Source organism: Vigna unguiculata, chromosome 11 (assembly GCF_037176805.1).
Source record: "Vigna unguiculata cultivar grain cowpea cultivar isolate G323 ecotype 2 chromosome 11, ASM3717680v1, whole genome shotgun sequence".
In the NCBI taxonomy this organism is placed as follows: Eukaryota; Viridiplantae; Streptophyta; class Magnoliopsida; order Fabales; family Fabaceae; genus Vigna; species Vigna unguiculata.
Genome location: NC_140802.1, coordinates 35,951,824 through 35,970,082, shown reverse-complemented (window position 1 = coordinate 35,970,082; position 18,259 = coordinate 35,951,824). Strand labels below are relative to the sequence as shown.

Genomic DNA, 18,259 nt, shown 5'->3' with positions numbered 1-18,259 from the left:
GGATTTAAAGTACTGTTTGGAATTGCATGTTACCATTGCAATTAACACATCTAATTCTTTTCAAATGCTGAATTGGAAACTCAATTTTAGTTTCAACCATAAATTGCATATGCCAATAATTGTAACTATAACATCCCATTCACTGATAAGATTATAATTTGAGTTTCCAATAACACCCCTAAAAGAAAGAGAAGGCAATGAAGATCACATCCTGTTCATAAATGGTGATAACTTCAATTTGATGTTCTATGCCTATAGCCATGACAATGACACACAGAAGGTCTCTCACCAGAGACAGAAAATATTTGCTCGCTATTTATATTAATGAATGCATTAAATGAAATGTATTCTTTGAGATTTTTAATTATATATACTTCCCATTGATTGATTATGAAATTAATAAATTATTGGATATGCAAATTATTATTGCATGTAAACTTTTCCTTCATAACTTCATTTTATTCAACATAGACTTGACGAAAATAAACAGAAAATTTGCACACCAAAATAAATCATAAGTGTAACGTGGCAAGATTTTGAAAAGCAAGAGTAACCACATTTGAATGGTTCAACAGGATTTCTATATCGTCATTGCCTTAATTAGCATTCATATTTCACTTTCATAAAAAGAAAAGGGAAGATTCAATGTTTTAAAAACTAAGGTCCAATAAATAAGCAGCTACATGCTTTAACTTGAATGTGTGACTTATTGTGCAATGACAATGTCACAAATATATTTGTCTCAATTATTATTTGTTTGGTGTTCGAGAAATCTCCATGGCGGCTTTGAATATCACATCAAAGGCTTTCTCAATGCACAACTTGAACTTCTGTTCATCAATGAATCCCTTTAGTGTTCTCAAGGTGATTCTCAACACTTTCACATAGCTCATAATAGTTATGTCTATATTCTGTCAACACACACAAAAGCATGTTAGAACCTACAAAGTTAGTGGTTTTGATGCATTTTCTTATGTGAATGAATTTAAGTCCCAAAAACAAATGAGTAGTTCAATAAATACCTCTGGCCCACCAGTCATAGTGAAATATAAACCACTTATGGGATGATTTGCCAGAGCCATTTGTTCCATTGGTCCAAAAATGTTGGATATAACAACACTGCAGTTTCCTAGAGTCTTGTAGATGATTTTAGCCACAGCCTAAGACACCAACATAAAAAATCAGAGCAGTTGAATAGAATATGGTAGAGAAGTTGCATTCTAACAATTAAGGGTGATTCTTCATACTATATGGGGTTGTTTTAAGGTTAGATTTTACAAATTAAGAAATGATTTTTATGTTAAATTGTTAAAGTAATTAAAGAATATAAACTAATTTATATTTGATTAACAAACATTTTCTTTTTTCGAAATAAAATTGATTTATTCTATTGGTAGTTATTCAACCTAGCTTCAAACTATTTTAATAAGGTTTTATGCTTTTTTTTTAGTTTATGATTATTTTGAAAATCAAAATATATATTATTTTTTAAAGAAAGAATTCATTCTCTTTAAAACAAATGTAATACCTATTTAAATTTTGGTATTTTTAATTTAGTCTTTGTTAAATTTATTTGGTTTATTGAGTATTCAATTTGTTTTTTATTTTGAATTGAGTATTTGCTGTTTAATTTTTATTTTTATATTAATTGGGTGATATGACTATTATTTTGTCCTGTCATTTCTTTAGGTGATTAAAAATGTAAGGCTTTGTAGTTAATAAAATAATATTATGATTAATGTAAAATAAGAAATGACTTATTATTATCATTAAAGATACACTTAATAATAAGATCATCGAACTCTTCAATATCTTTCATTTGGTCACTTACAATGATCAAGAGAGTGTCGTCATCACTATTGTTGATGTAAGTGACTTCAATATTTTTTCAATAAACGTAATCAAAGTTTACCTGATGTTTTGCTATCACAATATTGTTTTGTATAACACAAAATCTTTTTTCTTAACACATGCAAACAAATAACTAAGATGACATGATAAGATAATAATCATGTTACTTAGTTAATGAAAAAATTATAAAATAAAAACTCAATTGAAAAATATAAAAATTTTGAATACTGAATGAACTAAAAATATTAAAATTTAATAAGAACATACTTGAAAATACACAAATTTATGAAAAGCTTAAAACTTAATTAAACTTAAAATCAACTTCACACCTTATAATATATCTAAATTATAATTTAATTTTAGTTTAAATTAGTTTAACCTCACATTCTAATCATTATATTATTTAATATATATATATATACATATATATATATATATATATATATATATACATATATATATACTAATGAATATACATGATAGTTTGTGTTATAAATTTGACCATAAAAAGCTTACTAAAACGAGTTTAAAAGAATAAAAAAGAACCGTAAAATTTTTTAAACACTCCCTAAATTACATATACATACCTCAGGGCCTTTTAACTTCATCTCCAAATCTAAGAGCAAGCCTATGAGATAAACACTGAAAGAACGTCTTTTCTTCTTTATAAGTTTTCTAGCGTTCCAAACAAACTCAAGAGGGTTGCAGTTTTCTGATTGACTAAGCTTTGGAATAGTTATTTGTAAGAAAGAAATTTTGTTCCCCCATAAACCTTTCACCTTTGAATTTTGCATTTCCTTCACTGATTGGTAGCCTTTAACATTTCTTGTGTTAAGCATTACCACAGCAGTGGATTTTGCTTTTCTAGCCATGTAGTCAATCTCTTGCATGTACAATCGAATCCCATAGAAAATGATCCCAGTAATCACATCATTTATTGTCTGCAAGCATGCAAAAAAAGTTAATCAACTTTTTCAAACCATGTATAAGTATATAGATTAGTCATATTATAAACAAGTTTGAATCAGTGAGTATTTCCTTTCCAACACGACTTATTTCATAACCAAAGTCATATCAGTTGATTAAAAAATAGGATTAAATATGTTTTTAGTTAGATTTTGACGCAAATTGGAATTCATCCATGTCCAAACTTTGGTATAGTTTAGTCTCAAACTTTAAAAATAAACAAATATAGTTATTCTAACATAACTCCATTAAAAAATTTTAACGTGTTAAACAAAATTTCAGGTCAACATTTGAGCTGTTTATTTTGTTTGACACGTTACAACTCAAATGTCAACTTAGAATATCGTTTAATAAGTAAAAAAAAGTTTAACGTTGTTGGGTTAAAAAGATCACATTCGTTCATTTTTAAAGTTTGGAAGCCAAACATATTAAAATTTGGGACAAAAACAACATTTGTGTAGGTTTTATAAAAAATGATATAACAGAATACAATCTTTTTTTGCATATTAATGGATGATCTAATCTTACCACACCAAGCTTGGTTTTGATTGCTTTGACATGATCAAGAGATAGTGATATGCTTGACAAGGCAAAAGGCATAGACTCAGTTCCTTCATATCCAGATCTTACAGGTGTTTTGTCATCTACAACCATTCTTGTCTTCACTAAGCTAGATCCAAAATCTGACATGGAGCTAAAAAAGGAGGAGATAAAAGAAGGTAACTTTTGAATCACGTTTTTCTTTGACCCCTGTGAACTTGATGATGTTCTTGACGGAAAAGTTAGTGGAAGAGAAGGGTCATCAATTCTTTGAAGACAAGAAAGAAGGGCACCCATTAGGGAGTAACCATCTCCAAGAGCATGATGAAGCTTGAAAATTATTGTGCCTGCAGCATTGCTAGTTGGATACTTAATAATATGAATTTCCCACAATGGTTTGTTTTGAGGTGTTCTTTCGGTCAGAATACTTGTTACGTAGTCATCAAAATAGTGATCATATGATTCAGATTCTGGAAACTTGGGAATCTTTACATGCTCTTCAGGCTTCACTTCTACCCTTTTCCATCTCCTTTTACCATTTTCATCTCTTATCTGTGTGAAGAAATCAATTCAATAATCTAGCCATAATATCAATAATTTGAAATTGGTGCCGATAATTTAGACAAAAACACCAAAATGGGTTAATTTATTTTTTCAAAACTGTACAAAATAGATAAGTTATGTTAGCTTGGTATGACTTTGTTATGAATAAGCCGTACTAGATTGATACAACTTCTGACTTAGTTTATATTACAATACATTGAAGTTGTGTTAAGTTAGCACGACTTCACTACTATACCAAATTGACATGACTTATCTATTTTCATAAATTTTTAAAATTTGCCTATTTCAATAATTTTGAAAAAAAAATACACACTTTTGCCGCTTAATACATATAATTATAAATGAATGAGGCTTTTTATTATTATTTTCTTTTGTTTTATTTTTCAAAAATATAAAAGAATTACTTTTTATCTTTACCATTATATATGTGACATTCTTTTCATGTACTAAAAGAAAGAACGCGAGGATCATATATATTCAATAATGTTTGTATATCTTAGCATGTGATACTTTAAAAAACAAAAGTATATATTCCCAAAATAAATGTAAATGCAATTATAAAAAGAGTAAAGGATGGAAGAGAAAAGAACCATGATAGAAGAGAAACGTGGGTTGATGGGGAGGAAGACATCTTTAATCAAAGGTATGGTCTTTGAGTCATCAATTGGAATTGCCATTTCAAGAAAGCCAAAAACATAGGAACATATCACTGAACTGTTGAAATATTGACCTGGGGGACTCACTGCTTCTTCAACCTCTTCATATGATTCATCCATTAGAGAGTGAAATTGTATAAGACTTGAGAAAATGTTGTTTTTGGATGCTAAGCCAAGCCAAAGCATGATCAATATATAGCACCACCATTGTTGTTTGTATAAGATAAGATGTAGAACTGCCAACTGTTGTTTGATGCATTAATGATGGTGCCAAATCCATTGCTTTCACATTGTTGATGAAAAATATATGGGTTTGTAGTTTGAAATAATGCCATGGCCAATAATTATTGAGCCATTTAGATCAGAATGGAAAAAAGTGTGTTCATTGATATGGATATATCCAATTAATGTACGGGTGAAAAGTCAAAAATGATGAACGATGTATAGTTTCAAAATAAATTTAAAATACCAAAATTGTTACAGTATAATTTTAATGAAACCAAAAAACAAATGAGTGTCATTTTCATCGAATTTTGTTTTCTTCCAAAGTTTAGCATCACCATACTTGAAATATTATTGGTTAATTTGTCGAGACTGTATTTAAAAAGGTTATTTCAATAAAGTCATGTGATTTTTTTTCAGTGTGGCTAAAGAAAATTAATCTAGAAAAACATTTTACAAAGATATATCATTTAAAAAAGTTTTTAAGTTTATTTAAATGCGCTCTTAATATATAGAAAAACAAAAATAATTTATTAAAGGCAGGATCCGGTCCTTCAGCTAACTATTTTTTGTGTACACTTGTGTGTACTTTTATGGCACATAATTAGGTATATTTTATTATTAATTAATACACTCTTTAGACTAAAACAAAAATCATAATTAGGGTCCTCTGGTGCCTCCAAATGAAATGGAAAGTCAAGGTATGGCCAACCATACACTTTATTATCTTTACGCCATCCTACGTCCCACGGCATAGGGAGAAAGAATTATAAAGGAATAAAACAACATTTTTTTAACTTTATTCTTTTATTTATATATATAAAGAATGAAAGAAAAAATAAAAAATATTTAAATTATATTTGACTTTTCAATTCTTAAACGATGACATATATCCTAAATATTTTATATATCAATTTATTAGAAATTAATTCTTAATTTTTATGGTTAAATATGTTTTTGTCCCTTAATTCAGTGAAAACTGGAATTAATGCTTCTATGAAATCTTGGCCTAATTTAGTCCTCAAACTTTATTTTGGATTTAGTTTTTTTATCAAAATTTTGTTAAGTTTATTTGACGTTTCAAACATGTTTTAAGATAGTTTCTTAGTTAATATTGAAGTAGAAATGTGTCAAGCCGGATAAACATTCAAATGCTCTCGTGAGACACGTTTAAAACGTTAAATAAATTTAAAAAAAAAATTGGTTAGAAGGATTAAATTCAAGCATTTCTAAAAAAGTTAGAAGACTAAATTAGATCAATGTTTCGAAAAAGGACTAATTCCAATTTTTACTGAAAATTAAAAGACAAAATCATATTTAACTCTAATTTTTATAATAATATGTTACTCTTCCTTATTTCCTCTCCTTCAAATATTATTAAAAAGAAAAAAAAAAAACTAACAAAACTTCTTATTGAGGCCACTGTTGATTGTATAGGAGGCAAGATCTTAAAGTATCGGAACCTATTTTTCTGTACTAACAAAATATAGAAAAAACAAAAACAAAGAACAGAGTATACGTGATAAGAATAACAAGAAGAGAGGTGATTCTCGTAGAAACAAGGTTAAAGCACGCATGTGAGGAAACCATGGGAGACAAGTGTCTCAAACAACGTGGGACTAAGATTAACTAACCGCCATATATATATATATATATATATATATATATATATATATATATATATATAAAACCAAAATTTCGGACAAGAATTTAAATTATTAATCTATAATTGTATATAAAGAGTTGTGTCCAATTTCATAATTCCAACTTTATCCTTTATAATTTAATTATTTATTAAATTTTTAAAAATTAATGATTATTTTTATAAACTTTTATAAAATTATTTACTTATTTTCTTTTTATTTCTTCTATATTCATCAACAATTATATTTTTTATATTTTCTCCATACATTTTATTTTATTTTTTATTTTATTTATTAATTTAATAATATTAAAATATCATCAATTATTAATATAATTTAAAATATATATATATATATATATATATATATATATATATATATATATATATATATATATATATAATAGTGCTTGTGTTTACGTAAGAGAAGATAAAAAAAATAGTAAATAACATATATATTAAAAATTACTTAAACCTATTAGTCACAGTTGTGGGAAGAAAATTTGTTTTCTCGTATACGAATATGGTTTGATTTTCATATTTTTATTTTTATTTTTTTAATAATATATTTTTGTGATGAATAAGTGATTGGTATACTTTTAAGATATTAACTGAAATGTCATGATATATACTGATACTGAGTCTTTAAAAGAAAAAGTATAAAAAAATCAACCAAAATCTTAATTGAAAAACGTATCCAAAAAGTTCAAGAACACTCAATCTAATATCTGAACTTCTGTGCAAACTACACCCACCACTAAATGTCTTTTAAAATACACAAAAACGACAACACATACTTTATCTCAAAATTTCTCAAAAACTAATAATAAAGTGATTAAAACAATCTAAAGTAAAAATATCATGAAGAGCCTCTTTTGCTGATATAAGTAAAAAATAATAAATTATTATCAATGAAAAAGTTTGATAACGTTGCAATAAAAGAAATAATTTGTTATTAAGATTACTATAAATTAGAAAAAGAAAACTCTGGAATTAGTTGTTGGAAGATAGCACAGGAATAATTAGAAAATAATTATAATTCACTTTATAATTATTTTTATTATCTTTTTGTTAAATAATATAATTTATGTTTCAATTAAATATATTATTTTCAACAGTTTAATATTAAATACAGTAGTATTAAGTTGTTTTTGTTATGTGGTATAGATTAAGTGAGTTATAATTGAATCATATTAACTGGGTTATTATACATTTAAATAAAAAAGTTACACCTTTTAGTCAAGTAATAAACTTATTTCTAATAATTAATATCAGAGTTAATGTTATAAATTTCTAGTATTATTGAGGAAAGATTATTGTGAATGGTATTAATTAGTATGACAATTATTAAAATAAATTGTTGTGAGTAATATCAATTAGTACGATAATTACTAACAAAAAATTATTATAGATGATATCAATTGTCTTATACATATGACAATGACTAAATAAATCGAATCATGATCAAATCGTCCACCCTAAGTAATAATTATAATCTAGACTAACAGTTATAATCTTTGGCTAAACAATAAATATTTGATCTAACAGTTTTTTTAGAAAGTTGATTCTAGAAAGAGGTGTTAAGAGCACTTTCTTCATATTTATTTTTTTATGAAATAAAACACTTTACGTGTCATGATTTTGTACTACAAGTTCATGCTGAGACAAAATAAAGACACGTATTTCTAACAAGCCACGTGTAATGTGTACAAAAGAATTCGAGTGAAGAGATTTGATTGGATATATTAAAGAGAAAAACCATTTAATTTTATTATATTTTCTTATTTTTATTTATTTGTTTTAGTTCAAGTTATATGCCACACAATCTAAAGCAGATTTCATCAATTCATATATAGCTTTAATCTCACTTCTATTTTTAGAGAAAATATGGAAGAAAAATTTTAAAATACCAAATATTATCTTATTTAAGCTATAATATAACAAATGATGATAACTCTTGAAATGTATATTACTAAAATTAAATTAAGAGACCGTAATGATTATATTCTGTCTCTAGTAATAAAAAATTATTTGGGTATCACTTATTCTTGTATGCATATATTTATTAAAAAAAGGTGTTTAAATATGAGATATATTATAAATTTATAAATGAAAATATATTTATTTATATATATAACTGGTTTTTTAATTAGATTTTAAAAGAAAAAAATTGGCAAACCTAATCCTATAAAAAAATTAACTTTAAATTTTTGGTTTATTCTACTTTTTTATCATTATTCTCGGTTTTTATTGGATTATATCAGTTTATAAAAGCCTATATTTTTATTAGGATGGGCATATGAGGTAAAGAAAAAACAGTTTTGAAGTTAAATGTCAAATGACACTTAATGAATCCAAATGCATGTTGAACATACATGAGGATTTATATGAACATGACCATACGCTTAATTAATTTAGCTAGCATTCAATTTCTCGTAAACTTTTGATTTGATTAATTATTTGAATTAAATGGTGAAGTTTATATTTGGAATTCCCTTAATAGTGTGGGATGCACATTATGTGTTCATTCAATTTCCATTGGACAAAATGACGAATAATGATGAATGTATCATACACATGGCCATCAATCTAACCCATGACATATCAATATCAACTAATTAATTAATTTAATTATCTCTTAGTCTTGATAATTCGTAATGACCAAACGGCCCCTATAATGACTACTAACTAACCAAAAATTATTGTACAAATCTCTATTCTGAATCATTAATACGACAACAATAGGTATATGACTTTTAGAATCCAAATGTCTAAATATATTATGTCAGTTTAATGCAAATTAAGCTACGTATTTTGGAATATTGTATACATGGCTTTTATGATGGAGGGAATAATTGCTTTTGGTAGTTGTAAAATTTAATGAACAAAACTCAAAATACAAGACGTCTTTCACCTAAATACTACACAATATAAAGAATAAAAAATAAATTATCAAAAAACATGAGAAAATTTTTAAATAATAATTAATTTTAGCAACAAAAAATTGTCAGCTACTAATAACTAATTTAAATGTTCAATTGCAAATTAAAAATTTATTGTTTCAATGAATAAAAAATTATAATTGATCGCTAAATTGATCACTAATTAATTAAAAACTAATTCTTTTGATACTGAAAACTATGATAGTTAATGTTTAGTGACTAATTTATAAACTAATTTTTTTATAGTCAAAAACTTGAAACCTAAATTTTAAAGACTAATTTAGAGACCCATTATAATTTTTTATTCATAATAATGACTAATTTAGTAATTAATAACTTTTTATTTTGTAAATTGGTATCTAAATTGGTCACTATAATAACTAACAATTTTTTGTCACTAAAATTGATTGTTAATGGAAATTTTTCTTGTAGTGATGAGAATCTAATATATAAAAAAATAATATAATTTTATTAAAGTGTTAATAAACTTCAATTAATATTTATGAATAAATTTCACTAAAAATAAGTTCATTTTTACCATTTGATTATAGAAAAAATTTAAGAAAACTTACAATTTAATCATTTCTTTTTAAATATAGTAAATGTTCATTTTTTCTTACCAGTAATTCAATAATATCACATCATCATATTTTATAAAAGGTGTCTATTTACACAACACAATAAATACTAATGACTAACTAATCATGAATCATGTTACATATCACCCAATAGAATTTGTGATGTGTGGAACATGTGTTTTGCTCTTAACATAAGACTTGAACACATTAGATGTTCTTTTACTGGACAAGTTTAGAAGATACACTCTATTACACAAATAAACAAGATGCATATCGCTTAAGTTTATCATAGGTTTTCACCAAATTACCATCGAAGGGTTGAGTTACCTGTATCATTAAATGATCTTATACAATAAGTTGATCATATTTTATTGAAACAATTTTCAACAAATTACCACCTTTTGAAATAACTTTCCGTTTTTTTTATCTTGGTTCAAAACAAATCCTTTAAAAAAAGAAACTTACTTCAATTGCCATTGAATCATTAATCAATTGGACTAAATCTGAACAATGAAGAACTTGTTGCTTAACAAACATTTTGTAATTATGTTAGAGTAATTGTGATTTGTTCAAACTTTCATTATCTTCACAAATCTTCTAATAATCACCTCTTTTACAAAATGTATCTTGATAACAATGTATTTCATTCTTTCAAAATTACTTGTCTTGCCCCCTCAGCTTTTCGGTTAGGCCCTACAACAAGACTTCTTTCATCGCTTCTATCATGGTAATGTAATTGGCTTCAATTATAAAAAAAATGATTTCCTTTTGTAGTTTGTCTTGCAACTAATAGTAGTGACATATATAGTAAACATATAACTAGTGAGAGATTTTCTAGAGTTCAAACATCTAGGATAAGTTGAGTTTACAACTCTTTCAACGGGAGCACCACCAATTTATGTGTCTTTACTCCTTCTATTTACTTTAGAAACATGCATTTGACAACACATGATCCTTTCTTTCCTTTCCTTTTATAAACATATGAAACACAACCAAATATTTTCATATTTTTAAGGTTGACGAAAAATATTGAAGAATTTTCCTCATAAGTCTTTATATCAAGTGTTGTTAAAGGAAATTTATTAATAAGATAATTAACTATCATAATAGCTTTAGCCCAAAATGGGAATTCTAGCACTTAACAACATACATATTATTCTTTTTGTAATAATTCTATTGAATATTTTTGATAAGCCATTCTACATAAGAGTCTCAACTATTGTTCAATGTCTCACTATGTCATTCTTCTTATAAAAGTTATTAAACAAAATTTTGTAGCATTATTTGTTTTAAACCTCTTCACTGTATTATTGGTTTTGTTCTCCATTAGACGTTTCTAACTTATGAAGTTCTCAAAGACTTCATATTTGATCTTCTAAGGGTATACATGTAGCTTCCTCAAATGGTCATCTATTATTAATAGGAAGCACTTGTCACCAGAGTGTGATAGACTACGCAAAATTTTAGATTATAAACTTTGTCACTATCGAAGAAGTCTCAGTCCTACAACCCAACACATTCTTTCTTTCTTACATAACCTAGCCTTTTGTGTCACAACTCATTCTTGAACAAGGTGGTCTATTGAAGAGTAAATGTTGAGTAAGATACTACAACATCATACAAGTCATTCTTCTTACACCCTTCATCAGAAACATGAAGCCTTTCATCAATTTTAGAATTCCCTTTCACCTTTCGATACATACCCTCTTTTTTACAATCACCAAAGGTTATAATATTTATCTTCAAGTTAGGTGTAAACCTAACTTCAATTAATACTTTTCAATTATAGCATGTAGATGAAACATGATAGTTCTAACTATAATTATATGAAACTAGTTATTACCAATGAAAACTTACCTTTCTTCAATCAGTATAAACTTCTAGGACAACTGAAAATTTAGTGTCATGTGTAGCTAACATCCAGAGTTCATAATTCATTCATAATCATCAATATTTCTTGACATAATAAGGATCTTTAATCATTCATAACTGTTAGTGTATGGCCGAGTAGTACTCGGCCCAACAAGAAGAAACTGGCCGGGATCATCCCGGCCCAGACAGGGGCGTCCCCACGTGAGGGCCCAACCGCGAGGGCTTGGATCCAGCACAACGCTGGCAGCCCAGTAAGCGTAGTGGCCGTGTACTTCCCGGCCCTATTGGCTGAGTACACCCCGGCCCAAGGGGTAGCAGGCGGGACATGTGTTATAGAGGGGTAGCATGCAATCAAACCCCAGAAAGGAAGGAGTTGATATTCGAAAAGTACAGACGACTAAGAAGGGAAGGAGTTGATATTTGAGAAGTACAAACCCCAAAAAGGAAGGAGTTGATATGTGAGAAGTACAGACGGCCGAACCCCAAAAAGGAAGAAGTTGATATTCGAAAAGTACAGACGACCAAAAAGGAAGGAGCTGATATATGAGAAGTACAGACGGACATACTTTGGAATGGAAAGGACTGATCTTTATTAAAGGCACAGAAGAACAATTCTTGCCAATAAGGAAAGAACCGCTGCGTGTAACCTCAGTCGGAAAGGGAAGGAATCGATCCTCAAATACAAACGGCCCACAAATATTAATAACGGGTCCATTAAGAAATCAGTATAAATTAAGGCCTAGTGAACAGGTAAAGGTACACTTTTCTGATTAACCTACTACTACCCATATCAATCGCTCTCTAACTTGAGCGTCAGAGTGCCTGCAGGTACCCCCACCCCCGGAGTGCAGACGACTGGGAGTGCAGACGACTGGGAGTCTCAGGAGGAGTCCAGGGAGGAACAGGAGGAGGTTCGACACAGAGGGTTCTTGAGACCGTCTGGTTCCGCACCTAAATAGTATCGATCAGGTACAATAACCCTTTTCAACAAGAGCAATTTCACCAAATGTAGACGATTAGTTAGACTTAGTGATAAGAGTCTCCATAGCATTAATACATCAAATTAGACACTCATCAAATGCTTAAATTGTTTTTATTAGGGAAAACTACCCCTTTTTAACTACATTAGTGAGCATCCTCCCTAGATAAATGAGAAGTGTGAATACTAATGAAATTATGTTGTTTTACAGAAGAAAATAGAAAATAACAGGCAAAGGGTTGAGCCACTATTGAGGGTGTTAAGCCATGATAGTAGAAAATACAAAACAAGCACATGAATTCTTTTACTGAGCCTGATAAGTGATTTTGAGCTACATATATGGACTTGAGTTGTGAAGTACAAAACATGGGACAAAAATTGAATTCATAAAAGAAATTCATGCCTCAAGCACTAGAACAATAATGTTGAGCAAAAACAACAAATTAACCCAAAAGAAAAGCTCATGTGGTTGATTGCATAAAACTTGGTTGAGCATCGTCTAAATCAATCTATAAAACAGGACCTTCTCCTCTAGCTAAATTATTTGGAGGGAGATAAACCTTTTAAATTTGTAAAAATCCTTAGAAAATTTGTTTAGGGTGAGGTATAGGAGTGAAATCACTAATTCTTGTGTAGAAATGGGACTGATCATCATTATGCGTGGCTAATTTCATAGTTTCAAGGTTGAATGTAATTGAACTTACCTTTTTCTATTTATGATTAATCATGTGATGTGCTTATTTCTATTATGTTTCATTAGTCTATAGTTTGTTTTAGTATCTTTGTTATTTTTAACTGGTTTAAATTAAGTTGGAAAACCAATTTGAATTATGGTCTAAACAAATTGTCATACATGTACTAGTGTCTGCGTGGTACCTGGAAAGGATGTTGGGTAGAAAAGTCTTGTGCATTAAAGAAGGGTTTATTCAACCAAGAGTGGAGGAATCACCTTGGGTCTAAAATTCTCTAAGTTATAGATGGTAGGAATGAGTCTAGATCTACTTTAAAAGAGCACTTCCATTGTAATGAATCTTGATAGATTTTAGGTGTAAGGAGGAGAAATCAAAATTATATTTAAGAAAAGGGAGAAAATGTTCAACCTTGCCACATATTCTTAATATTTTTCTCACCATATTATATTTTGCATAATTGAAACTTGACAGCATTTATAACCTTTATCAAAGCATTATTTTATTATACATTAGAAGTTGACAATTCTTGACAAATCTCTATGGATACGACACTTGAATTATATTTCAACACATTAGTACACTTGTTGGAATTGATTGTTAAGAATATGTCATCATTTAGACAGTATATTGGTTTCAAAAACCTATCACAGTGGTTAGACTTCTTTCATCCATAGGACACAACCACTTAATGTTTCCTTCATTTATACAATAGTAACATTTAATGTTAGACACATTACCTTGACCATTGTCTCATGACCTCAACTTCGATCTCTGTCTATTTTTTATTTTCATTGTTAGACATTTTCCCCCTTTCTATTAGGTCATCTCTAGATGTCTTTAGCTCATTTAACTCTTTTGAGCTAAGATCCATTTGAACCTTTTTAAGATAGATATTTTCTATTTCATACAACAATGTATTCTTAAAATGCTCACACGTCTTAGATAATGAACATAACAACAATAACACTTGATCCTTATGTCAATTTGTACATCAATATTCTCTAAATTGAGAATTAGTTATTGAACTCATCCAATTATTGGTTGGTTGTTTTTTTATAGCTCATCGTTTATGATTAGAACACTTGCTTCATATATAGATGATTGATCAAGGACTTCGTCATATACAAGCTCTCTTCTCCTTTGATATTTGCCTTGACATCCTATAAAAAAATCATAGGATAATTCCACTTTGACCTTTCTCCAATAATGTTTTCTTATCATTCATAGCCATGAAAACATCAAGTTTGGCTTGATTTTTGAAAACTTCTTGATAGTCTTGTTGAACCAAGTATGCACAAATCTTCAATTGTCATAATCCTAAGTCATTAACTCCAATGAACTTCTTAACCTTATACTGATTATTGGATGCAAATGTTATGTTCTTTATACCAATCTATTATGGAAATAATTAAACATTTTCATCGAAATACAAAATTACAAATCACATAAAGTCAACAAAGAATAAGAAGGAAGAATAATTAAACACATCATGATTTAACATTGTTCGATTACAATGGTAAAAAACTTCACTATGAACAATTTCATCTTCCTCTCTTGAGTTATAGAAACATCTTAAGAGAGATTATAAACTCAATCATTTCTCTCTAATATAACGAATGCCCCAATTTAGCCTTCAACCAACATAATAACAATATATTATCATGCTTTACACAAGGCACCTATTTAAACAACATAAAATTAACTAATTTATCATGAATCTCAACATTTATTACTCAATAGAGTATATCACACATAAAACATGTATTCTTCGCTTAACACAAGACCTAAAACCTGAACACTTATATGTTTGTTCTACATGGTAGGAGATGTAGGTGATTATACAATATGTATTTCCACAAAATAACTTAACCATATGCACTCCATCAGTTGGGTAGGTAAGAGACACTTCACTCAAGTATATAAGACAATTGACAAAGAGTAGATACACAAATACAATAACACAATCTTATGTTGTATTTTATATAATTTTATTTATATAAAATTATTATTCTCTATTTTGTTATTATTGTGAATTAACATTAATCAATAAATTATATTATTTGTTAGTATCATTTATATTGCACATGATTATTAATTTTATGGATAATATATAATTTTGGATTTCTGATGAACCGTCCGTGGTGGGTTAGACTGTTCAGTGAACGGTTTGTGATGAACTTGATTATTTAGTAACCTATTGAAAGGTCCATGGTCTCTACTGGTAAGGATATAAAACTGATATCTCATTAATCGTTTTAGATAGAGAAATAAAAAATTAGATAGTGTTTTTGTTTTGAACATTCAATCTTTTAGACATACCCTATCAAGAAGAGAACATTATCCTCGCACACACATATTTAGAATGAATGAGAGAGATGGATCTTTCGTTGATTCCTAACTGATAATCAAGTATGCTTCCGCATTCTGCTCCTAATATATCGGGGATAATTTATTGTATGATAGTGGTTAATACTCTTTATGATTAGTCTGTTTCGATCATAATCTAACATCTTATACACAAACAATAAAATTTCATTAACCTAATCACCAATAATTTTAAATTTAGGTGCAAAAATACACTATTCTATTGTTTTACTAAATATAGTAGACTCAAATATGTTTTTAGTTCTCATAAAATGGGTGTGTTTTATTTTTTAATGAAAAACATTGTTGGTTTTAATGTCTAATATTATGTTACCCTGATTAACATGAAAGGTATCACGGTAAGTTATGTGTGTTAGCATTGTGATATAATGTGAATATGTAATGATTTAAAAAATATTGTAAAATATATGATATTTACCTATTCAATATGTAGCATAAGATTAAAATTAGTGGTTATTGAAATAAGAAAAATATAAAATATTTTACACAAATTAAAATTAAACTCATACAATTTATTAGAACTAACAATATATTTAAGAATATATTTATACAGTGAATAAGATATTTGGTTTGTAATTTTTAAAAGAAAAACTCAAATAGAAATTTTATTTTATTTTTATTAGCAAATGTTATTTCTTAGTTTTTTTAGTGGAGTAGTGAAACTTACAATTTCTCCCACTTTCTCGTCTACCTCTCACCTAACCAACCTTAGTATTTTTTACCTAAATAACTAAATAATTAGTTTGTCAAAAGTTTATTAAAATTCCTCTTTTTTAAACTCTTCCCAAAAGAATTGAATCTACACTTTTTCCTTCCTTTCTTTCTTTCCCTTCCATCTAATAGAAATATTACTGTAAATTTACACGGTTATCTATTTATAACCGTATGAAGGGGTTGAGAATTCATAATTGTATACGTTATTTTACTGTAACTCCAGAATTGTGCTGAAAGTATTATGAAATTGTTCTGGAAATTTTCTGATTTTCAGGTGTATGGATGTTGTAAAAACAGTCAAATTTTTAAAAAAAAATGAAGCAGTTTGACGTTTGGTGTGCCCTGACAGACGTTATTTAACGTCTGACTGTACCAGGGCCGACGTTATTTAACGTCTGACAGACGTTAAACTGCTCAGGTTTTTCCCTCATTTTAGCGCGAAAATTGACGTCTGTGTTTACTAGTCCCGACGTTGAATAACGTCGGACTCTTAAAAGACCGACGTCAAGTGACGTCTGCTATTTTTCTGATGTTATTTTGACGTCACCCGATATAACGTCGGTGTTTGAACAAACGTCAAAGGTCAAAAATATCGGATGTTAAAAAGTTTTTTTGTGTTAGTGCATTAAGATCAGTTTAATAAATTATTTTCTTTATCAAACATGAGGAACAAAAATATATGATTAATTAATATTTTCTTTTTTCTTTTCCAGACATTTCATTCCTCTTTATCATAACGATAAGACAGTGTACCTAAAACAAGGAGTCGGACAATTATCAAAAAGCAGGTATATTGATTACTCAAGCCAAAAAAAAAACAGAATGACTCTCAGAATCAGCTACAAACTAATTTTAATTAAAACAATATAGTACAGATATTGATATTATAAAGTAAATTTAAATCTTAATTTATATATAAATTTATTAATTATTATAATAATTATCTAGCATTTATATGTTTTTTATTAAAAATTGTATTATACTTTTGCGTAATGATTAAACTATTAATTAAAATAAAACAAATGGGTCTAACGAATCTAACAGCAAGAGCATTGGACCAACATTCATACGGATGGGCCCCAAAAAAAAACTATGAACGAGTTTCATTTTGGGGGTAAATTTACTTTGAGAAGTGCATCATATGAGATATGAACTAATGAAAGTTTATAAAAGTAAATAAATTCTAGTAATATAATTAAAATGAACAGTAAAATTAAATTTATCATCGGTCTCTACTCATAAGTGATGCAATACACTATTGGACTACCAAAACAAAACCCCTAATTGAGGTGTAAGAGGATTAAGGGTTCATATTTAAAATTTCATTTTATTTTTTCGGTTGAGGGCAAAGTTAACAAAAATTCGTATTTGAAATCACTTTTTTTCATGTGTTTGAAAAACAAGTATTCATTTTTGTAACTTACTTTTTGTTCCTATAAAATATTTAAACTTTAAGTTTATTAATATAAGATTATTAAAAATAATCACCGTATCTAAAGTATTATATACTTTAAAACACAGAATTTTGTCTTTAATTTCAATTAGAAATTTATCCCATATATTAAAAATCTTGAATAATATAGTTTCTCACAATTTTATAAATATATTTTTTCCTAGTCCACAAATATGCATTCTTTTTTTCAAAATAAAATCGTG

General features: G+C 27.9%; 1 protein-coding gene across 1 annotated transcript; it reads right to left on the bottom strand.

The window, feature by feature from the left end:
• Positions 1–508: 508 nt before the first annotated feature.
• On the bottom strand, positions 509–4,769 carry LOC114169076 (wax ester synthase/diacylglycerol acyltransferase 4-like). The gene is made up of 5 exons (XM_028054095.2): positions 4,512–4,769; positions 3,346–3,909; positions 2,439–2,792; positions 1,023–1,160; positions 509–911 (listed from the first exon to the last, which is right to left on the bottom strand). The coding sequence occupies exons 1-5, from the start codon at positions 4,761–4,763 to the stop codon at positions 750–752; spliced, it is 1,470 nt and encodes a 489-aa protein (XP_027909896.2). The 5' UTR covers positions 4,764–4,769; the 3' UTR covers positions 509–749.
• Between the last annotated feature and the right edge of the window lie 13,490 nt (positions 4,770–18,259).

Excerpts from the sequence above, each read along its gene's own strand:
- LOC114169076 (XM_028054095.2), bottom strand. The coding sequence starts at position 4,763 with ATGCTTTGGCTTGGCTTAGCATCCAAAAACAACATTTTCTCAAGTCTT. Across the intron at positions 3,910-4,511 it reads CACGTTTCTCTTCTATCATG|ATAAGAGATGAAAATGGTAA; the intron begins GTTCTTTTCTCT and ends TTCTTCACACAG. Across the intron at positions 1,161-2,438 it reads TGAAGTTAAAAGGCCCTGAG|GCTGTGGCTAAAATCATCTA; the intron begins GTATGTATATGT and ends TTGGTGTCTTAG.